General features: G+C 38.3%; 1 protein-coding gene across 2 annotated transcripts in view; it reads left to right on the forward strand.

The window, feature by feature from the left end:
- The window catches only part of HHAT (hedgehog acyltransferase), a 162,496-nt gene that overhangs the window by 16,317 nt on the left and 121,336 nt on the right, over positions 1-24,843 (forward strand). For both annotated transcript variants that reach the window (XM_055725931.1, XM_055725930.1), the window contains exons 8-9: positions 4,479-4,629; positions 20,702-20,737. In XM_055725931.1, coding sequence (XP_055581906.1) covers positions 4,479-4,629; positions 20,702-20,737 — 187 coding nt within the window. The remainder of the gene's footprint in view (positions 1-4,478; positions 4,630-20,701; positions 20,738-24,843) is intronic.

Here is a 24,843-nt window from a genome sequence, read left to right on the forward strand (position 1 = left end):
TGGTGGGAACGAGCTACAGCTGCACATCGTCCTTGTCAATCAACCCACTGCCTTCGAGGCAAGGTCACAGCTGCATGTTATCAATGCTAATCAACCCACTGCCTCCATTCCTCTACAGCCCGCCTAGTGGATGGGGGAAAGGCTGTGGATATTGTCTTACCTGGACCTTAGTAAAGCCTTTGACACTCTCCCACGGCATCTGCTGGAGAAACTGGCTGCTCATGGCTTGAATGGGTGAACTCTTCACTTGGGTTACAAGCTGGCTAGACACCCGTGCCCAAAGAGTGGTGGTGAATGGAGTTACGTCTGGCTGGTGTCTGGTCACAAGTGGTGTTCCCTAGGGCTCAGTACTGGGGTCAGTCCTGTTTAATGTCTTTATCGAGGATCTGAACAAGGGGATTGAGTGCACCCTTAGTAAGTGTGCAGGTGACGCCAGGCTGGGGGGGAGTGTTGATCTGCTTGAGTGTGGAAGGGCTCTGCAGGGGGGGGTCTGGGCAGGCTGGACTGATGGGACGAGGCCAGTTGTAGGAGGCTCAACAAGGCTCAGTACTGGGTCCTGCCCGTGGGTCACAACAACCCCACGCAGTGCTGAAGGCCTGGGGAAGAGTGGCTGGAAAGTGCCTGGTGGGGAAGGGCCTGGGGTGCTGGTTGAAGGCTGGCTGGACATGAGCCAGCAGTGTGCCCAGGTGGCCAAGGCGGCCAACAGCATCCTGGTTTGTATCAGAAATACTGTGGCCAGCAGGACCAGGGCGGTGACCGTCCCCCTGTACTCAGCACTGGTGAGGCTGCACCTCGAATCCTGTGTTCAGTTTTGGGCCACTCACTTCAAGAGGGACGTTGAGGTGCTGGAGTGTGTCTAGAGAAGGGCAGCGAAGCTTCAGTCAGTTCTGAACTAAGGAGGTCATAGTAGATCGAGTACTGGGGCTCTTGTCAGGGAGGAGTGTCCTGCTGTGAAGAAAATACTGTAGCTGTGTGTAAAGCTTGTCAATAATCTTACTTTTACTGATTAATGGAGCTGGAAACTCTTGATGCCTCTTACGATTGCTGGCGTTATTGCTGAGATACATCTGTAGCCTGTCTGCTCCAGTGTGGAGCCATATTCTTTCATGGAGATCTTAATTTGAGGGAATCCCTGCATATTTTTTTTTTTTTCTGTAGAAGAGGCACACAAAAAATAAAGAGAAAGGGTACATGAACTCCTAAAGCCTGATGTTTGTGACTTGGCCCCAAATTCTGAGCTATTTTAAATGTCTGTTTCCTATTAGGCTTGTGCCATGTGTCAGTAACCCTTTTGAAATATGACTGCATATTTATCTCTGATATGTGTTTTCTAATTGAACCTGCCCTGGTAACTTCACAGAAACAAGCATCTACAATTAATGCCATAGGGTCAGTGTAGCTGCAGAAAGGGTAAATTTGTGCTGTTGTGCTCCTAATAAAATTGCCTGCAAAGTTACAATTCTTGACTATGAGTTTTGGTGATGGTTTATGGACAGAAAAATGCTAAGTGTGGTTTCTAATACCTGGATCCAAATCTTTTGTCATTTACTTATGAAAATGTTCTATTTAACTTCTATCAAAAAATATCAGGCAGATTTTTGAGACTATGAAAAATACAAGAAAATCTGAATATTCTAATTTCTAATTATCCTTGAAACAAAGCTTTATGAAACTTCAGAAATGCAGTTTTGCAGTAAATTTAAGGAAGGAAAATATTTGAAGTTCTATAAATGCATTTTTAAAGCATAGGGAAACTTGGAGTGTTTAATAAATTGAAAATACCAATTTCTATGTAAGTTAATTTAATCTGGGACTTCAAACAGCTTGACTGTTGAAGTGCTTGGGTTTAAGATTGTCTTTTTACTTCAACTTTGTATTTTTTTATCCCTTAACACGTTTCAGTTTTAAAAACTGTAACTTTAACAGAATCCTTTGAATTAATTTATTGTGGGGGAAAGATAGCATTTATGCAATACTTTTTTGCTTAGGTGCATTTTTAATATACATTTGATACAGCTTGTTTCCAATTTAAAATAGTGCTTGTGTGTGAGTTCTTTTTAAGCTATAAGTTGAAATTAGAGAACAAATTATGTGATATTGCTAATGAATTTTAAAAAATTATCTTTGATCTTAAATTTCTTTTTTATTTCATGTTTTAAATCAGGTGAAGCAGTGTGCTTCTGGCTGCTTTGTGCTAAATGGAGCAAATGCAAAGCAGCTGGAATGTCTCAGGTATGCAAGAAGGTTTAAAGCTTGTGCTGTTGCTAATGCAGCCCAGCTGTTGTGTGGCTGTGAATCTTGCCCTTAATTTTCCATGTGTGGCCAGAACTCTGACACAGCTGGCATGAGTTGAAGACTAATGAGAACTTGATCTACGTGTTTTGCTAGGGACCTTCACATTGCTGGTATTGTGAGTCTGAGAGTTGCCGTATGCAGAGTAGCTAGTGCATGCCAGGTAATGATTGGTGATGTTATGTGATGTCTATGTTTCTTTGAGATACCAGTGCTATTGAGCTGTCTACTAGTTAACAGTAAGTACAGCTTAGAGGTATGTTATTGGAGATGGTGAAAATGCTTTTTTTCCCCCCCTGACACTTGCATATCATAACTTTGTATCCAAGAACTTGGAATCTTTCATCGCTGTATTTAAAATCAAATGTGTTGGTTTTGGGTCTCGAGAGTGGTAGTCTGTGTCTCTCAATCTCTTTCCATCATGTGCAGCCAAAGGATTTTGAATTTTACCAGTGTGCAGACAGCTGTGATCTTCCTAATTGGTTTGTGTGGGTGTCAGCATTCAGCTCTCCAATGAAATTTTTCAGAAAAGAAATGAGAAACTGAATGAGATGGGAATTAAAGCAGAAAGTTGGCTGTATAGATGATTTAGCAGTAATCTAGTGTGTAGCTAATTGGCTAGTATCCAAATTGGGCTTCTGATTGTTTGTTTTTCCTCTGGAGAAGAATGTTATTGAATACTAGATGACTGCTTCCCTGAAGGAAAAGATTCATGTCTAGGTGTTTGGTTCTAACATCGATTTTTATCTTGTATGGCACAACTGTTACTTATATTATGCACGTGGATTATGATATTAAAACTAAAAATGTTGGATTGTAGAAGCAAAAAGCTGGCCACGTGTAGGCCAGTAGGAGTTTTGCAATTTACATTGTTAATGCTAGAATTTCAGCCTAGCTTGTTATATATTTGGGTTTAATTTTTAATGTTGAACTTTTGGTTGTCATGCACGGTATACTTGTTAGCAGAATGCAAAAGGAATGTTTTGCTAAAAAGAAAAAAAGCAGATTATTTAAATGTTCATGGACTTGTACTGCTGAAAAGTTTGTCTCCAAGGGAAGTCTGCTGTAAGGTTTTAAAATTACATTGAATATCTGGAAAGGAAGGAGATGCAACAACTACATTTTATAATTTGTTTTACTCTTCCAAATTCTAATAAATTTACTTTCCCTCATTTGGGATTAGATTTTACTTATGTCAGGTGTCAGTCAAGTGGGAAAATTCACCAAAGTTCGTGGAACTTCAGGGTTAACTCTCACCAGTTTCTGCAAAGTTTGGCCTCTGCTTTTTACTGATTTTTTTCTTCTTATGATTATTGGTCAAATACCATTTTATTCAGCAGAAAGCATTCAGAATATTAATAGAATAATCTTGCTTTATCTATAATGCATTCTTAGATTGTTACTTGCATGAGTAATAACTCTAAAAATAGCCAGTATGATTTCCATCTCACATCTGTGAAAGATGCTGTGTTTTGTGCCATACCCTAGGGTTAAGCTGTGAGCCAACACACTGCTGGAATTTTTCCTTTGGAAATCAGGCAGCTAAAGCACCTTAAGGAGGCCTTTTTCCTTTGTGTTTCAAAACTGAAATATGCCTTGAGAGTTATACCAAGTGGAGTTCAGTCTTCTATGCCTCAGCTGCAGCAGGAGGGATCTTGTAGGTGGTGGTTTGGGGAACACAAATAATCTGACAGTACATGGGATGTTTGTGGAGCTGTCAGGATAAGCTGCAAAGATAACCATTTATTATACCTGTTCTGGAGGAACAAGTGAAGAGTGTTTGTTTGGGATTTTTGTCAAAGATAACATTTATTGTCCCTGTGGTACATGTTCAGTCCTTATATCAGTGTGTTCTGATTTTTAGCTCAGGGTAAGTCAGTATTTGTCTTTCATAGCAGTCAGTACCCACAATCCAATGATTTTTGAAAGTGAAACTACAGATGCTTACTTATGCCTTCATATTGGAATGGTGGTACTAGTCTGTGTGTGCGTGCCTAAAGTCATAATTGCATGTGCTTGTGTCCTATAGCTGTTGCAAAAGCAGGTATTGTACATCCCATCAACTGATGATGCTTGCTTTAGTCTTTTGAATAATGGCTGTTTGGAAGTAAGCAACGTTACCAGGTTTTTAAAATATTTCAGGAGTCATTTAAGGTATGATTTTTGTAATATTTTTTTTCTTTTAGGTGGCCTGGCTTTAGCTCAAGTACTATTTTTTTATGTGAAATACCTCGTTCTGTATGGTGTTCCTGCCCTCATTCTTCAAATGGATGGACTCAAACCTCCAGCTCTGCCTTGCTGTGTGAGCCTGATGCACAGTTTCACTAAAATGTGGAGGTTAGTCATTATTGCTTTTCAGATGGTTTATTATTGATATATGGCAGTCAGTGTGTAAGAACATGCATATGTGTGTTTGTGGTCACATACACGTTTGCTTTCGTGTCCTTGTGGTTTTTTCCCTCACCCCCATGATTCATTTTTAGTGCTTTGTAAATGAACTTCAATTTGATGGTTACTTTTTTCACACTGCAGAGGGCAGGGGCAAGCATCCCTTTCAGCTTTTTCATCCTCTTAATTATTAGAATTGCTCAGCCTACTTAGCTTCACTAACATAGCAATTATTCTTTCCAGATATCTATTAAATGGTTCATTTTTCAGTCTTGGTCTAAACCCCACATTTCAGCTAGATATTTGTATGGAGAAGGAAAGAAATGCTTGATTAATCACCCTATGAGGAAAGCTGTAGTTATAACACTCTAGCGTGTAGTCATGCTAGACTCATGCAGCAGAGAAAGTCTTCAACACATTGAAAGTAAGTACTATGAAAAATGGGAATTATTTATAATGTAGGATGAATTTCTGGATCCCCTTTGCTTTTAAAGAGTTTCAGCACAATATTTCACAAAAAAATTTACCAGTTTTGAATCTTACTGTTGCTTTAAATCAGTGTTCACTGAAGTACTTCTGCTGAAAACTCTCCCAGGTGGATTCTGCTTGCTGCTTGGCCTGTGTATATCAGTGGATTCACTTCTTTCCCTTGTTTTCCTCTGCACTGTGTCTGTAGTTCCTTCAGTCAGTGGGATGCTGTGCCCCAGAATTCTAGAAACATTTCCTGAAATGACTTAGACTTGTCAGCTTTTTAGTGCAGAGATTTCTCTTGTTTTGTGTTAGTGCAGAGCCTAGTACAACGGTGCTTACCCTGTTTGGTCTCTGACTGCTTTGTAATACGAATAAAGCTTTTTCATTTTAGTCATAAAAACAGCGGGCCTGCTATTATCAGAGCTTTATTGGATGAGATTTTAATTTTGTTTCAGGCTTGAAGCTAGATGTAATGAGAAGGTTTTGTAGTTTATAATAGTTGGCAACTGTAGGTATGTGGTATTCAAAGAAATGCAGCAGAAATAGAGTGCAGAAAACAGATGAACTGTTAAAAATTATTTGATATACTAGCAAATGCCTTAGTTTAAATTCTCTTTCAGGGTTTGAACTGAATTTATGACCTACAGAGTTAATACAGAAATCTGTGGTTCTTACCAGGCACTCTCCTGAGAGCAGCATCACTTGGCCTGATGGCCCTCGCAAGCTGAGTTGCAAACAGCAGTGGTTTTTTTTCCCCTGTCTCCCAGTTATTATTCCAGGGAATCTGTGTATTGCTCTGGAGGTGCCAAATGAAACTGAACTTCAGCACAAATACTAATGACACTGCTGTGTCAGGTAGTTGTAACAGACCGTGAAAAGGTACTTTCTGCCTGTGAAGATGTGTGATGTATCACAGTAAAAGCATTGTGTATTCTTTGAAAAATATTCATAACACTCAGAAGAAAATTGAAACTAGTTTCTAAGTAGAAAGTTTAATTATTTTTTTTAAAGGAAAAAGTGCCAACTGCTGGTATTTACCATTTGCCCAAGTATTGCATTCATATGTGTATCAACATTCACTGCCAGAAATAATCCCGTCTATGAGATAATTTTATTTTTTTGTTGGCTTTGAAGGCTGAAAAAATCAGTCCCACCAGCAGGGTGGATAGTAGAATTTCCTATGGCTGCTAGTGATTTATGGGTCATTTTCAATTACCTAAGAAATCTCATGTAGCTTACCCTCTGAATCTGTGAATTACGATGCCCTCATGCCTTTACAGTTAAACTTTTCAATCACTAGTACCTAGAGGCTTTGCAGTCTTCTTATGTGTTTTGGTATGTTATAAAGGAATGTCAGTGTTAGAAGTGGGAATAGCCTTTGTTTTTAAAATGACTGTCTGAACTGGACAGGAATTGTGGAAATGATGGGCTTAGCATAAAAGCTAGCAAAAACTGATGAAAGCAAATAGCTTGTGTTGTAAAGCTTTCTGAACAGTGACACTGTGTTTCCTTAAAGTGCTAAATACTTTTTTGTAGTTTGTGACTATGTGGGCTTTTATGTGAATGTTCCTAACAACTTTATCAGAGTGGGTCAAACTTAAATGTACTTAAATGTTAATAACATAGTGCCTAGTTTTAAGCTGGTAGAGTTAGGAGGTTTGTACCAGACCATTTTCATAAAATAGTAGCCTGGTAAAACTCATTAAAGACTCCCAGGACCAGGCTGGGAAATGGAGTGGGGTGGAATGAGCCAGATGACATGGAGTGCACCACTGTTACCTGCTGGCTGGCATCTGGGAGGCTGCTCAGAGAAAAGTGTGTGTGTATGCTTGGCTTGCTCTTGCACTTCTTGCTGGTGTCCACTTTAGGGTACTGTCAGAAACAGGGTATTATGCTAGCTAGGCTTTTGGAAGATCCCGTATTGCTATTTTTATCTCTCAAAGCTATTAGCAGTGCAGATTTTGAAGGAGAGAAGGTAGCCTGAGGAGAAACACAAAAGGAACATAACAATGTTAAGGAATGCAAATACACTAATAAGGAGTCTTCCACCACCACCTGGTGTCCTTTGAGCATAACAACAAAGCTTTTGATCTTACACATCAAGACCAGGGTCACTTATAATCAGTACATGCTGACATAATTTGCTCTGCAATACAGCAGGTGGAAGAGCTTTCAGTCAGGAAGGTAAGAAAGATACCATAGTATGTCTAAAATTTCTGGAGCTGAAAAGCAAAGCAGGTATTAGAAAACCAAATTGGGTACTTTGCCTCCCTATTTATGGTACTAAACAACAAAACACATTGTGTCCATTCAAACTTAAAACCAAAAGAATTTAATTAAAAAGGAGTTATCAACTTTATAGTAGAATCTGCCTAATTTGCATTGTATTTCATCAAGACAATCCCAGCATCAAAAAATCAGCAATCCTGTTTATCATCTCAAGACAAATACAGGTGTTCAATGTGTTATTGTGGTTTCATTTTACCAGTATTATCATTATCTTGCTAAATATGCAGCTATATAGCTAATAATTGCATGATAAATTTATTACTATTCAAAAGCTTGATTATAGCTGTGAAAAGGAGTTTCTGAGCTCCTGATTTCCAGATAGGGCAGCAGTTCAGTGACATACCAACTTAAAGTTTTTAATGTCTGCTTTATCTTAAGCCATAAGGAATTAAAACTTTTGTTTTTTACCAAGGTTAAAAGCAAGGTCATTACTCATGTGAGAGCAACCAGTGGTGTTGGAAACGTGACTGCTTTTAAAGAATTGGTCAAGGCTGATGCCTGCCATACAACCTCTTAGGTGGGGGCGTGGAGGAGTGGTGTGGGGTTGAATTGTGTAGGGTAGCTAGAAAAAGCTGTGCTACTGCTGACACTTGCAAATCAGACCAATCTGGAAAAATATCCTAGTGAAAGAGTAAAGGTGTGGAAACTACAGAAACAATAGGTAGCACGTAACTAAATCCTGTATCGCTTTTGACACACTGGTAAATGACTGGCAATATATTCCACAAAGAAACTTAGTTTGTAAATCAGGACAAGATTTAGCACAGATGCTGTGTGTGGAAAAACCATGCTTCCATTTTTATGTTTCCATACTTGTGTTACAGAGTGTGGCAAGTGCTTTTTTGCAAAGATGTTGGACACATTGATCAGATGTATTTTGACATGCTATGGGAACAGCATGGCATAAGAAACCAGTTATTTCTGGTCATAGACTGACACAAAATGCGCAGAAGCACAACTCTTCTGCCTTTCCACCTTAAAATTTGCACATTACCAAGTATCTTATCCCAAAATAATAGAGGCAAATTTGTTGGGGACAAATTGTGCTAAGACTTTTTGCATGTTTAATATAGGTTAGCCTCAGCAAGGGTAGAGGTTCTTCAAGAAGACATTAAGAAGTAGAATTTGAAAGGTAGATTTCACAGGAAGCAGAATTTCACCCAGTATAAAGAGAATGGAGTTGAAGAAATGCTTCCAGATAAAAAATAAAATAATGCAATGATGGAGAAAGATCTGGCCATTTTCAACTACTATACTGAAAGTTCTAGACTCCACCTTGTATTTAATACCCCGATTCTTGACCAGACTGGAGTCTGACATAAGTCAGCCCCTCCATTTTCTTGTGTGCTAATGGGTGGACTAGGAGGGCTGTATTTTGCATGTACAGACACATACACACTTTTATATGAACATATGTTTATGTTCACACAGATGTTTTGGTGACATCCAAAAATGGCATCTGGGTTATGATTTGAAAGAAACTGTCAGGGATTCAGTCTGGTTTACGTGCATCATTATTGCAAAAGCATTGCTTGCCTTATATGAGAAAAGTGGTCTATATGCAAGGTTTCAGTGAATTGCTCCAAATTATGGATTAGAATTTTGCTGTAGGCTCATCATATTCTCTGCTATAACCATGCCATAGAAAATGGATCTACAAATGAAAATACCTCATCTGCCTTTTTCTTTCTCATCCTGATACCTTTTGTCTATCTTCACTGTTGTTCTTGAAACCTTCCCTGCTCTGGAAACAGTTCCTTCTGTATGTCTATCAGAAAGGGCCATACAGGGTATTTTCCCTTCTTTTCAGGTTCGTTTCTGGGTAAGTCTGCTACTGGTGTTATGTGTGAGTGTGAGCACAAGAGATCACTGTGACCATATGCAGTAATTTTGGAATGCTGAACGCAAGCAAAAATTTACCATCTCTTACTTCTGGCTTAAACACTTGATAATATTTACATCTATTTGCCTATTCTTAGTTTGTGGTGAGGATCGGAATAGACTTTTAAACATGGAAAATTGATTTTCTGACCTGGAGGGGGCAGGGAAGAAGTGATTTTTAGTCTCTTTTCACCTGTGCTTCTCATGGTCTCAGCCCAGTTTATCATGTACTTCCCTTCTTTGGGCTTCTGACTTTTGTATTAGAATAAATTATTTTGGGAGTTAATTCTTAAATATATCAAGACAAGTGACTGAAAGGCTTTATGTTATAAGATATCATTAAAGAAATTTAAATAAGATCAGAAATGGTGTTTCTGTCAGTGCTTGATTTGGGAGGCTTGCCTCCTGAAATTCCCAAATAGCCGATGTCTGGCACAAGTTAACACAAACATAGCTGTCCAGCTGTCACTTTGCTACAGCCATGTGCAGTCTGGATGACATCCCTGCCTCTGGGCTCAGAAAAAGGTGCCTTTACAAGGGGCTTGTATTCTACCAAATTCCTGTGGGAAGCTCTTGCTTTCTGTTTGAGTATCGTAGGGCTCCTTTGCTGTGGTGTTTCTGGATAAATTGATAGATTGTCTGAAATTTGAGATAGCAGGTTTTCTCCCTAAGATTCTCCTTCCTATGAGTGTTGTTCTGTGATTATATGCTAGTAATGACAGCAAATAGCTGTCATGCAACCTGTCATTCAGAGGTAATTACAGGTAAAGAGGAAGGAGCTAAATGATGGGTCAGACTCCTTCCCATGGCAGGTAAGAGTCATTTAAGTTGCAAATCCCTAACAGTTTTCATGAGGGAAGGAGAGGTAGGCAGTGAATAAGAACTCCACATCTCCACGGTAGCATGGAGAAGGGACTCAGCAGGAATCACCCAGAGCATGGTAGAAGCTTGAATGGCACACCCAGACCTGTGGCTCAGACCTCTTGCCCACCTTGCTGTAGCAGGAGTTGCAGCAGCAGCTGCTTCCCAAAACTGCCAGAGGACCTTCACTGGGGTTCTGCACCTTGGGAGGGGATGCTGTCTGGGGATCAGAGCAGGGATGCTGGGCCAAGCCTACTTGTGCTATGAACAGAGAATGATGTTTTAAGTGCTATAAAAGAAAGCCCTAGCAGGCAGCTTCAAGAGGATCAGTTATTTTGAGGTGGTTTGTTTTTTATCTATCCTGTATTCTAGACAGCTGTTTCTGAAAGCTTTCTACTACCATGCCTCTGATGGAACTTACCCAGCAGCTGAAACTGAGACAAGAAAAGGAAGGACAGGTTTATGCGTATTTCCCTTTCTCTTGGAGATTGGGAGTGTCACTTCTGGTATATTTGCAACCTTAGATTTTTTTCAAAGAGAAAGTTGTTCAGTGTGTTTTAGACTGTGTATCAGGTAAAACAAAAATGGCTTTTGATGATCTAGTTTCTCACTGGTTTTAATCTTAAAAATGTTAGTGCTGCAGCATTTCTATTTAAAAATCAAAAGGCACCTTTTCCCCACCCAATATTTTTAAAAGTGATCTTGAATTATGAAAAAAAATATTTAAAAGCATAGTTTGATTAAATAAATTACACCCACAGTTTTGAAGTGGCCTGGTGCTCGTGACTAAGAGGAAATTGTACTGAAACCTTAAGAAGAAATCAGTATTTCCAAAGTGTGCAGAAGTCCAAATACATCAATGCCCATGAGCCATGTTAAGCCTCCTTTGGCAAACTGTAACACCCTGAAGTCATAAGATCTGGTTTGTGTGTCCTGTGTGGACAAGTACACCAAATTGGATCCCAAATCGGTAGTAAAAATAACATGTATAAGAACAGTTTTTCATGGAAAGCTTGTGTTTGCATAGATTTGTGGATGATGTGCCTTAAAAAGCTTAAAGAATACTATATTTCATTCTTGAGAAGTTTTTACAGGGTCTTTGAAGATGCTGGGTGAGAGTCTCAGACAGAAAAGGGTTCTTTTTTCCTTCTGCTGGTGTGTAAGGACCAGGGTTTAATGTAAGGCACATCTCTCTGTATGTTCTGGCCACCTACAACCCCTGTGGTACTTGTAAGCAGTATGCTCTTGTGTGAAATACACAGCTGCTATGCAGAGTAACAGCTGGAGTCAGGGGGGTCTTTTGAAGAGAACCCTCCTTAGAAAGTCTGTGGAGTTATGTGTAACTTAAATGTTACATCTGCTTACCAATATCAGAATACTTAAGCTGTTTGCCCCAAAGTTGGGTATTTAATTGCAGAATTAGTGCACAGTTTTGGTAGTGGAATAACTTGTTTCCAAGTTGAAAATTAACCCTTTTCCTGACTTACTGACTTGTTATATTTTTCAGTAACTGTTGGGATGCTTAAAACCGAACATTGATCTGTGACTCATTATTTTTAGCTAATGTCACCTAAATAGATGATAGACACTTTAGTCCTGGACTGGTTAGTCATTCTTTTGCCGATAGAGACAAAAAAATTAACTGCTTCTGATGTCAGCCAAATTAGTGCATGCTACAGTTCTTACCTACTGTACAGCTCATTTTGCTGGTTATATTAAAGCTTTAAAAGGCTCCTTAAATCTCTTCTGTAGAGAAAAAAAAAATTGTCTCTTTGGAGTGTAAAAAGAGACAATAATGAAGCATACTAATCCTTCTTGGGTCTAAATTGCATAATTATTGGAAACTTATTTGCATAGTGACTGGTTTGTTACTGTAACTTGAATTTTTTTAACAAACAAGCTAAGCCCACCTACTGCTGATCACCCCAGAAGCCCATTCTTCACAGTATTTGACATGAGCTCTGCATAGATGCGAACTATTACTGCTGCTCACTACCACTGTAGAAAATGAGTAATGACTATTAATAAACTTCATTGTTCCATTTGCAGTAAAGATAGGGAACTCATAATAATTGGACAATCGCACTGCATTGCAAGAGTCTTGAGGAAGACTGAAGAACTTACCCTATGGGAGTTTGCCGCTAATAAAGGGCATTAGGTTTCATCACTCTCCGTGAGCTACCACAGGCTTTTGAAGAATCGGGGAAGGTATAAAATTAAAGTAATATTTCTTTTGAAAGGTTCTAGGAGAGAATACAGAAGTAACGGAATACAAAGAAGATTTGCTCTTTTTAAGAAAAGTATCTGCTGAACTGTATCACCAAGATCCAATGTGATGGATCTGTGAGAAACAGAACTAATTTGTCTTAAAGCCTCCTAAGTGGGCAAACCTGTGCGTAATCTTACATGAACATCGGCAATGACTGATGTCTGCTTAAAATTCTGCTTGTCTCTCTGGTCAGGAGATTGCAGGGGTGGGGGAAAATTGCTGTGTTAGATCATTAAAACTTTCCTCAGACTTTCTGGTATAATACAGATTGTGTGTTTAAATTAAAATGAAACAACAAAACATCTTAGATTATGGATACAATTTTTAGGCTTGAGACCACGAGCAGTTTGTGTAGTCTCCTTATGTGGTCCACAAAAGAACTTTCTTCTTGCAGCTATCTTACTGTAGATAATTTTTGCTGTGCAGGTCTGCAGCCTGGGGTTCCAACTAATAACTGAAACTACAGATTTGGGACTTACTGATATTTTCTACTCGGAGGTGAAGGTGCCTTTAACAAAGTGTATACCAAAGTTTGACTGTATCCTGTGTTATACAGGCTGCCAGAGTCAGTCCAGGTATTTCTGCCTCTGTTGAAATCGGTGAGGGTTTTGCTGCTGATTTTGACTGGGTCAGTATTTCACTGTGGATTTCCACTTCTCATAGGTACAGGAAGCCCTAGCTTCTCCCTGCAATGCTATGCAGGAAATCCTTCACAAGTAAAATGTCTAGGGTTTGTTCTGTTTACCCTTAAATTAATCACATATTTACAAAGTACTGTTTTTGTGAGGTAAGGTGAATATTTACACATTGGCTGTATTGGTCCTGAAGAGCTCCACAGCAGTGAGTGGGAACTCTGGATGGAGGCACGTAGCACAAGCTGAATGCAGTGGCAGCTTTGGTTTTTCTAATAATGGGGGAAACCAAAAGGCAACCTGGTACTGCTGAATCATTCCAGGAAGAAACAGAACAGAAGTTCAGAGTGTTTTATCTAAGTATGTAGTGTTAAAATTCTAGCATATACTTAAGTAAGTGTCAGAGAATTTGATAGATATCTTCATGTATATACAAGTCCTGCTTATTATTATAATGTATTATATTTTTATATTATATACATATATACATATATATACATTATATTATTATAATGTAACAAGAAATTGCTTGTCAAAGACATGATATAAAAGCATTTGACAGTCTTCATATTTTTTCTTTAAAATAACAGATTTATCTTTTTTACTTTTAACTGCATTTTTACATTGAGACAAAAGAGAGCTACTACTAGTTTGCTGCATTGCAGGTGGTTAAAACTTAAAATCAAAGCTTGCAAAGAAAAGACAGTCTATTGAAGCTTGAGGTCTAGGCTTAAGTAGTTCTTAAAATCTTGATGTTTAAAAGAATGTTGTGTTTCATTAAACAGGAGTTTTCTCATTGGATTGAGCCAGGATTTGCTTCATTGTATGTTGCGTGGTAAGAATGGTGATGTTTTGGTTTTACATAGGAAATGATAGGAAAGCCAAAAGAGCTCCATATTATGTGTTTGTTTCTGATTCCAATGCCATATCAGTGGGAATACTGGAAAATCTATGTGGGTGAAATTCACCAAGTGTCTTGCACTAATTAAAAGACCAAAGTAAAAATGAGAACTCCAAGAACATGCTTGTATGTGGCAAGAGTCCCCAGAAAATGTGATGTGACTTTCAAGGTTCAGTGTCCAAAAGTATATTCTATAGTTTAGGTAGCAGATCCAAATGAGTGGTTGTATTGTAGTGGATCTCTTTTTTTTTTTTTTTTTTTTTTTTTTTTTTTTTTTTTTTTTTTTTTTTTTTTTATCATGCATCTTCCCATCTTCATTTTAAAAACAAACAAGACTAAACAGTCTGGGCTTTTTAGATGAATATTTTCAGTTTGCTTGCTATATTTTATTTCTACTGTAAAATATCTTGTGGCAACTTGATTTTTGTTTTTCTGTTTTAGGTTGTGCATCTGTTTTCTAAATAGTGTATCCTAGTGTGGTGGCAGTTAAGAGGAAGTGTGCTGATTGTCACTGAAGAGACAAGCTTTGCTGTGAAGGTGTAGGTTTCAAGTAAACTTGCAGAAAACAGTATGTCTGAATCCATGCAAGTTGTAGACAGGCAAAAGTGTCTTAAAAATATGGATGGCTTTCCCAGATCTTTAATAATGAAGATGATGATGAAGCAATTGGTAGCAGTCACTACCTGAAAAATACTTAGTCTACTAGGCGTACCCCCTCTAGGGAATTTGCTTCAGTAAATTTTATAGTTCACTGAGACATTAAATAATAGCAGTTACAAAACCTGCATATAGACTTTGCTATCTGCTTTCCCTGTAGTAATCTTATCTTCAGCAAGACTCTAAAACATGTTTGAGACTTATGTTGCACACTTGTAATTACTTGTAACTTGGAAGCTTTCATCTTTGAGGGCTTGCCAGTTGGGGAGGTTGCCACGGGCAGCATTGGAAGACAGATGAGCAGAAGTAGGAGGATCCAGAAATAAATGGTGGGGCATCTGTCAGGGGAATTCTGTCATTTACACAGTCTCTTGGGCATTCTGCCTCCAAGATATTGCTTGACAAGGAGGAACAATGAAGCAACTTAAAAGCATTGTGCCAGTGAAGGCAACTGTCATTCAGTGACCTCTCTGTCTCCAGTGCAAAATGTCCTGATGTGAGAGACTCTTAGTCAGCAGCTCACCGGCAAAATGCCAGATACATTTGCAAAGGCTGCTAATGGAAGTGCTGGTCTTGCAAACACTGTTCTGTGGTTAAATAGGACGGGCTACCCTGAGGATATGTGAATGAGTTACACTTTCTAATGTCAAGTTTAGCCATATTTGTAAAAGGAAGTGTGGAGGGCCATTCTTGAAATGTTGCAGCGACTACAATACTTCTTTTGAGAGATGTTAAATACCCACAGGGTAGAGTGCTGAAGCTATAACAAATAATCCACTTGCTGGATCATCACCATAGATGGCAACTAGTCTAGCTGATTTTAAGAGATTTAAGTGCAATTATTGTTTGCCTCAGTGAAATGTAGGGTAGTGCTGCTGCTTGAACTCCTCCTCTGCTTACAGAAACTACACCATTCCTTCCTGCATTCAAAAGTGTTCATGTTCCAGCAGCAACATGACTGTTTTTAACGCATCTAGGATGTTTCTGTCTGCAATGCAGTACGGTCTGTGGGCACACAGTATCACATTTACCTGTCTCCGTATATGTTACTGATTTCGAACTCTTTAAAATGGCAAGCTATCTACCTAGATCTATTCCCCATAAGGAAGGGCCCAAAGTTAGAATCGTGCCGCTATCTGCTTTTTCAGAGTGGTGGTATGCCATCTGCTTGCAGTGGGTATCTTTGCTGAAGTGCATGGTTAGCCAAATACTTCCCAGATTATGCTAAATGTTGCATGATTTGTTGTGTTTTGTTTCCAGGAATAGTGTGCAGCCCAGCAGTCCTTCAGGAGGAACTGACAGAAAACAAAGCTGTGCTGCTTTCTCTTCAGCACATGGTTTCAAAATATGGATATGGAAAATCAGGGTTTGGCAACTCCAATTACTGCAATTAGTTTCATAAAAAATGGTTCTAGTAATGAGTTTAAATTGATTCATATGATCCTGACAGGTGCTTGGCACTTAAGTTTTTTTGGCTGTAAGTTATTGGGAATGAGGTCTCACAGTCAAACCTTGTGATTTGGGGGTCCTTTAGCCATCATACTGGAATTACGAATTGTAGTCCCTAATGCTGCTAATGAGTAGCAGTTTTCATCTAGGTAGGTGTGGCATCAGGTCCTTGAATCACATTGGTTGGCAAAACATCATTGAATTTAAAAGTTGTATACTGAAGGTTCAAACAACTCCTCTGCTGAGGAATTGGAGTTTAGAACTCAGCTAAAGGAACACACAGCCTTGTGGAAAGTGGGACCCATACGCAATCCATCGGATAACATGCTTGTAAAGAGTGCTGACCGGGGTGGGCATTTGGATGAAAATGCTCGGGAGCAAGTCTGTTGCTGTGTGTCAATCTGTAGCTCCACTAGGAGCCACCGTGTCTGCTGACCTGTGCTGAGCTCAGGGCATCTGTCCAGGAAAGTGTGAACAAGGTCCTAGAAGGTCCTGACCAGTTTTTGATCCTGATATATATCAGCATGCACCAGCTTGCAATAGGCAGATACACTTGAAGAACCATGCACTCTTTAAGTGGCAAGTGGTGAGCACAGGACTTCAAAATAAGGTCCAACTATAAAGAAAGTGAACAGATGGAAATCTCAGAGTGAGTCTAAAGTACCTATGACACAAGAGGGAAACAGATGATTGGCTTCACTGATACCCTAATTGCAGCATGAACAGCAACTTACCACAGTTTTACTCATTTGTCTTTCAGATACGTATATATGCCTTTTTGTATCCTGGGGACAAAAAGGTTTTTGTACCTTTTTTTCCCTGGAAATCATCAGATTGACAATTTCAGTGCATGTGCTATTGCTACTGACTATGGTTCATACCAGCATGTTTCTGCCTTTTCATATCTTTTCTATATAAAAGGACTCTTTACTTCTCTCCCATCAGCTTTGTGCTGAATGCAAATTTGGAGGCACCTCGTTGCATTATGCATTTAGCTTTCAAAGCAGAAACCACATGTCTAAAATAATTCTGAAAATGTACCTTGAGGAGAGATATGTGTGCTTGCAGGCAGATATTTCAAAGATTATATTTTGGAAAAGGTCCTTGTTAGTTTAGTGTATGTATATTGTTGGTCACCCATTTCTAGTTGATGTACTGGGAAAAGACGAATTTGATTAGGAAAGATTATATGTATAATCTTTTGTTGAAATGTATCAGAAAGTAGAACTTCATGCTTAACAAAAGCATTAGTTGTGTACAGAACTGATTGAAAACTGCCCTTCAGAGGAATGCAATTAGAGTTGTTTTTATAAAGTAAATAGCTATTGAATTGTCTGTAATGAGCAACATGATTATGAAATGGAGGTTAAATATATCTCCCCTTTATTGTTCCACTGACTAGTCAAGATTTTGCTCTCTTCAAAGACTGCATTACTATTTTGAAAAACTAGATTTTACCCATTATTTCTCCAAAAATTTAAGTATTATTTTGCTACTGACATTTTAGCAGTGTAAGGAATTTAACTGGCAGAGCATTTTTTACTTGTATTGCTATGGATATCCTTTCCCTTGTTATTTTAGATTTTAATTAAAACCTTTATTTCAGAAAATTGTGCTCGTTATAGGATTTCAAAAAGCATTTGTGAAACTTTTATGTAACTGAGGCATCCTAAATTGCAGGGGCTACCAGATAAATCCTGTATTTTGCAGAGAAGCTCAGGATCAAATACACTGTTTGAAGCTGATTATAAACCATATTGCTATGTCAAGTAAATATGGGTGTACTTAGATAATCATGTCTGTGTGGTGTATAATTGTGGCAGGTGTAATTGAGTTAATTGTGGCGACACCCTGTTGTGCCTGATAGGTGGATTCCTGTGATGTTGAAGGGGATCATTATGAAATGTTTAGTAGAAATGCAATGTGATAACTTGTTCTTTTTTCATTTAATGAAGTTGCTTACTCCACCCTGAGTTGCAGTCTGAACATTGCTATACAAACCCTTTTTACCCCTTTATATTTCCATCTGAGAACAGAAGGATTAATTACAACTACCAGATCTGTTTCCATTGCTACTTCACTGTACTTTAACTTCACTTGTAGACTTAAATACAGTACGTATTTAAATATGAACAAGTAGAACAGCTGAAAGAGTCTGTGATAGTGTTTTGTCAAAACCAGCCTCTAGCTTTTCAGTATTTTTGCCTTGCACACTCTCTATTCGTTATCCTAGGTGCTTAAAAGTGTATGTACCCAATATCCATAGCCTTAAGCAATCCCAACTATTTTTTTTCATTTACAGTTTGAATTTGTTTGGCCTTGTTCTTGCTTTTAGAACTAATCAATTACACTATCCTAAGGTGATTTTAAGATCTAGGTGCACACTTTGATTCTACTGTATATTCTCAAAATTCTGTTGGTCATAGTGTAGTTAATTTTTTTAACTGGCTGCTTACACTGAGAATTCAGGATCTTAGGTAGTATCAGTACAGCATCCATCTTAGGAATAATGGACCTAGTGAGGCTTTCATCTTTTTTCCTTCTTTTCATTTATTCTAATAAATTGGTTCTATGCATGTTCATTTTTAATACTTATTGAATACTTTGTGGATATATTTCCATCAGTAAAGCCTGCATGAAATAAAGTATAAAGCTTTTTTTTAATAACAAGTGCATTATGTTTTGGTAACGGTGAAAAATGAGAGAAAAGATGGCATTGAAGTCCACAGCAAAGGTCTAATTTTCCCTCCCTGTCTGAGCCCACTCTGCCTCAACTTTGTCCACTCAACTTCCTTCAGCTCTGATCATCTCAGCTTAGCAGGATCATTCAGTTTCCATGTTCGTTGTAGGCCAAAGCCCTTTGGCTTCTCGTTCGTTGTCAAGAGTGGTGGTACTGTTATGCGCCACATCGCTGTCCACAAGAAGCTCAGTTGTTGTGTCCCTTCAGAGACGATAGCAGATGTGGTCATTGCCATTGCAGGATAGCTAGGAGAACCTGAAAAGATGAGCTTGGCTGAAGATACACAAGACGACTATTTAGCATATATCTGTTCCCTGGAATTCTATGAGTTTCTTTTCCCCATCCCAGCACAAGCATACTGAAGTGCTTGGTCCTAGGAAGAAAAGGTTTTCAGAGGTATAAATGCAGACTGTGGGCAGCTCTGATACAAACAACTGGCTGTACAACACAGAATATTTTGGTGAAGAGGGGGAGCCAAATTACAGTATGTGTTCAGGCAAGAGGAACGCGGAAAGATAACTGGATACACTTCATGCAGTATAATTACACAGTAACAAAACAATAATGTAAAATGGGGAATGATTTTAGGAATGTGAAAATATAGGTTTAATGGTGGCCATGTGCATGTTCTTGGCAGAATATTTTTTTCTGTTGCAAGGCAGCTTTTAAGTGGGAAATTTGTTCCCCTCATCATCACCCTGCTGAACCAGTGTTTCCCTCCCTCTTTAGCTCCTAGAATTTCTACTGCTCATTATCTGTTGTTACCAGGATGCCATTAACTATCTGATGACTTCTCTTGTTCCAGGTAGGAGGCAGCACACTGCAAGCAATACTGTTAAAATAAAACCATGTTGTACCCAAATGACCAATCAGTTGGTTTTTTTTTAACAGGGTTCTTGAGTTTAGTATATGCAAAAACGTTTTCTGTGCACAGAATGAAGCCCATTTCAGAGCAAGTCCAGCACTACAAACAAGACATTTGGTTTTTCCAATTGTGCTGTTATGCACACAGTTAATCTGGGATTACACTGATAGTATCATAAAACTGGCACGTACTTCAGATACTGAGTAAATGTCTGAAATCAGTGGATACCTTCCTGTAGTATCAAGGATTTGCTAGTATATTGTTCGTGAACTTGATTCTGCTGAGCTAGCTGAGGGACAGCTGAGAAAAGGAAAACAAACACTGATGCTTATGGCTAATGTATGTTGTTAATGCTGAAGTTTTTAGGCGTGGTTCTTGTAATTTAGTGTGATCTAACTTGTACTTATTGTCATAAATCTTCAAAGTTATTTTCCTCACCAGAGCTGAGTGGAACACGCTTGTAAGGCCCACTTCTCAGTATATTCTGTGTATCTGAAGGAGACTTAAGGGGGTTCTTTGACTATTCTTTATCATGGAGAGAATTCACAGTGATCCGTTAGTGCAGTACAGAGCACAAAAGGGGAAAGGAGGGATGGCACAGTAGTTTTGCGTAGAGGATCATTGTGTATGTGACAGGAAACATGCAGACTCGCTGGTTATCAGGATGCTTCCAAAATTATACAGAATATAAACAATTTATGCTTTGTGTGGGTTATACCACTCTGAATGTTACTGCTTTACTGAAGAAATAACCAAACAAGGGATTTGTGAGCTTTTTAACATGCATCTAAATCTTTCCATATGATGATAATCTTAAATTTCACATGTCATTACGGCTGGGAATTTGAATATTACACTTTTGCTTCTCTTTTATCAATTCCAGCAGTTTTATATTTATTTTTGGTATTATTGATTGTTTTGAAATGCAGTGTTTGTACAATACCTAACAGAGTAGTATTTTATTTTTTTTTAATTATTAAAATATGGTGAATCTTTTTTCTTACAGAAGTTTTGATGTTGGACTACATCGCTTTCTGGTCAGGTAAGCCAATACTTATTTTGGATTGCAATTTCATATTAAAAAGCATTTTTGTTTTAAGTAGAGATGGCTATGTGAACTCACTACTAATCAATAGATATTTTTCTATAGCAAGATCCTCTTGTCTTCCATTTGTATATTAGTTTGAGAAACTTTTAATTTTTTGGCTTGAATATCTACCCAATGTCACTCTAAGGAACCTCTTCAGGTGTCCTTAAGTAAAACTTTGACTTGGGAAATTTCAGTGGCAGCGTCCCACTTGCTGCTGAGGAAATTTTTTCTTGTACTGACAAAAACGTTTTCTTATTTTTTTTTTCTTCTTCAGAAAAAACTGAAGGAAGTTTTTTCACTGGTAACACAAGCAACTCAAGTACCTTCATATCTTCTAATAAGGGCTTGAATTTTATAGAAAACTGTGACTGTAGAGGACAGTTGTATTTTCTTGATAGAGAACTTGATTGGTTCAATGCATGGGATGGACTATGTTCTGAAGATGAATAAAGTGGGATAATTGCTGTGCATTTTGCTGACATTTAGAGGAATGCAGTGATTAAAGCAGGGCACTTCCAACAAGAAAAGGGAGGTTAATGTATTTGAATGCTACACTGAGGAACTGGTTTTGTTGTTTGGAGTTCTTTTGTGTGAGCAAAGTCACAAGCGTTCACTAAGAATGTGTTTGCATTCATTTTTAATAACATACCTATCACTATTTACTGATCTTTACAAAGAAGTGTGATGCATACCATGAAGTTTGCTATGATCTTCAGACCCTTAGAGATTTCAATTTCTCAGTTGTTTCATCCCCTGAAATGTTGCAGTATTCATCTGTGAAGAACTTTATCTTGGAAGAATGAACCCAGTATGTGAGCCAGAGCATACTGGTTGGGTCCCACCATAAGGATCAGGTGATGTTAGGCTTCCCTTGATTTGGCCTTGCTACTGAACTCATTACAGAAGCCTGCTAATTGCTCTTTAGCTACTAAAAGAAGCATATAGCTACAGACAGCATGATAAATGCTTGGAAGCATTTCCCTGCCTTAGGCACAGCATCACTTGTAAGCGTTCTTTTCACTTTGTCCTCTGAAGTATCCAAGATACCCCTTCCAGATTCAGGTTCTCTAGTTATCAGTACTGTGGCTAAATCCAAGAAAAAATGGTAATTCTTTGTCCAAGGTCTTGGGTGCCAGTTGGACAACAATACAAAAGGTATATCTTAAAGGAAAGAATACTGGGTAATATCATATTGAATGCCATGCTTTTGTGATTTAAACTAAATACAAAAACCATGAAAGACAAGACATCACACAAAGCCTATATCACAGGGGAAATCAGGTTTGGTTTAAGGTTGCCCAGGCAAACCCCTGTCCTGCCATCTTGTAACATTTGAGTAGTAGGCTTTGTAACATTAGGGTTATTTTATGTATTTCTTTGCATGTAACACGACAGCTTTTAATGGATAGCTGTCTTCACTAAAGCCACAGTGTCAGTATTGCTGAAGATATATGTATTTCAGTGTGTAGATACAGGTTTTAGACTGCTGAATGTATTTAAGTTCTGGTATTAGTTCTACAAAATTAGTCACATCTGTATTTTGACCAGTAGATTGTTTTTCTCAAATAATATAAGAAATGGAAATCATCATGCTTATAAATGGTTTAAAAATATGCTGCTGTTGTAAAGGGAATACAGTGCACAAGAAGGTCTCCTGGGAATGCTGACAGCTACTTAACCAAGGATAGAATCATGGGTCAGCATTGGTGTTCTAAGTTTGAGCCCCTGGTATTGCTTCTGCCATAAAATATGCTTTCACTTGTTTCATATAAAGGATGTAATCAGATATTATTCTCTTATACTGCATTGCTTTACATCCTGTGGAGATGTGGTACTGGAGTTGTATGCTCATGCAATCCCTGGACTGCAAATAGCCATTGAATGTGAATGATTTGAGGGTCAATTTTAACTAATGTGTCATATCTTCAAAGCCAACTGTGGGTTCTATTTCTAACCTTAGACAGCTTTAATACTTCATTCTCAGTCTGTCAATCTACCCATGCTTAACAACTTGGGGAGCCATCGGGTACTTTCTCTGTAACTGTACTGCTAAGGAGGAGATACTGTTCCCTTCTGTTGTAGCAGCATGAGTTTTGCTTGGGTTTCCTTAACTAGAAAAAAACAACAATCATTTGTTTAGTAGATGAATTTTGGACTAGGAAACAGAGGACTTGGTGTTACATCTCTGCTGTTGGTCTGCCATGTGACCTTTAGAAAGTTACTGCCTTTGGTTTTGCCTATTTAGACGATCTCTGCTCCTGAGAACTTGCAGATGTTCTGTGTTCATATAGTATCTCATAAACGGTCCTCTTCACAGTTTGGGTTTCTAGTGTGAAATACAAACAGTGGGGAGGAAAAAAATCACACCCAAACAAACCAGAGTTGCAGGAAGTGTTGAAAATCTATAAATTAAGATTTGAAATGTTCAAGAGATACTATGTTGTTTTAAATATACGGATGCCACAGTGGAACAGAGAACCCAGTATGATGCTTTCAAATATAAAATGTGGGGCCAACAACATTAAAACCAGTCTCTGCTAAAAGAACAGTCTGTGCCTAATTACTTATTAAAATGCTGATTTGAAGGGACTAGGGCTGTATGTAGCCTGGCATACAGAGTCAATGGCTTGCTCAAGTGATGCACGATACAAAGTATGACAGAATTACAGCTACACAGCTTCTTCTGTATTCTTCGCAAAAAAATAATTTCTGTCCATCTCTCTAGGTGTGTTTTGAACTATGCTTCTAATACGACTTTTAAGATAGCTCAGAAAAGGTTTAAAAGTCTTTTAAAAATGGATTTGTTAGTGTAATATACACTTTTCAATGAAATGGCTATTTATGTGGTGTTTACTGGCTTGGGCTGAATTGGATTGTAGGACTAGATTTCTAATCACTTGCTGAAATATGGTGGCATCATGGAATTACTATTTGTGAAATTAGAGTGCAATTAAGTACATCAGGGTCTTGGCCTTGAACATTTGTTAACTACACTGCAGTGTTTGAAGCAGGGACCCCATAAATTTGTGGGGGAAAGGTCAGCAATTTCATGATGGAAACTGGTTTTGATACTACCCATTACAAATATACTACTGTACTTGGAAGGTCATTTGCTGAGTCTTTTGACACAATAGTATAAAAGAAAGTATTTGTTGATACTTTTAGGATCAGCAAAATTAATCAGTTATTTAAAACACACAAGTACTATACAAACATAGTAATTTTTTTTTTCACTGTAACTACTGAAAAAAACAACCCTGTTTCTTTTAAATCTAAGCATTATCAGAATGGAGCAATGAGTGTATTTTCAGATTTCAAAATGCATAAAAATAGCTTTTGTGGTAGCAGTTTAGATGGGAAGGAGCAAGAGAGAAGGCTGCCTCGTGCCGTTTGCTCACTGAAGCTGTTTTATCCAGGCATTTCATCCAGTGTCGGGAACAGGGCATTGAATGAAATAGAATAGTGAACACATAAGAACATATACTGTCCTAATGCCAAACAGTGCTTCCTTTAGGGCAACGCTGGTGAGGGCAGTGGAGAAGAATGAGAGTTCCTGGAGGCATGATCCTTTTGAAAGATCTCCACACTTTCAGTACTGCCTTTGAAAAAGTGTGAAACTTACTCATTTGTATGGCTCTGAAAAGAGCTGCAGGACCACATCCCCCCAGTTTCTCCCAAAGGTGTTTGTTAGTAGTGCTCACAGCTCACCCCATGGTTTGCAATTACTTTAGCTTGTTTAGAGTTGTAGGCTATTTAGGTTTAGCTTATTATCTAGTACAAAGGTTCTCCAAATAGAAAACTTGAAAATTATCCCCTTTTCTACTTTTCTCAGGTAAGGCAAGGTATAGTTTAGCTCTGGGATCAAAATTTACTATGTGTTGCCACCTCTTTTCATTATTATTTGGGGTTTTTTAGTTAAAAACAAGGCGTCTCTGTGTAAGGGCAGAATGGTCCCATGGTGAAAGAGAGATTATGCTTCTAAACAAGATGTATTTCTGAAAGGAGATAAGGAAAAACCTGTTCATCAGCTTGCTCAACTCCTGTTTTCATTTCTGGAA

Source organism: Falco cherrug, chromosome 13, assembly GCF_023634085.1.
Source record: "Falco cherrug isolate bFalChe1 chromosome 13, bFalChe1.pri, whole genome shotgun sequence".
NCBI lineage: Eukaryota > Metazoa > Chordata > Aves > Falconiformes > Falconidae > Falco > Falco cherrug.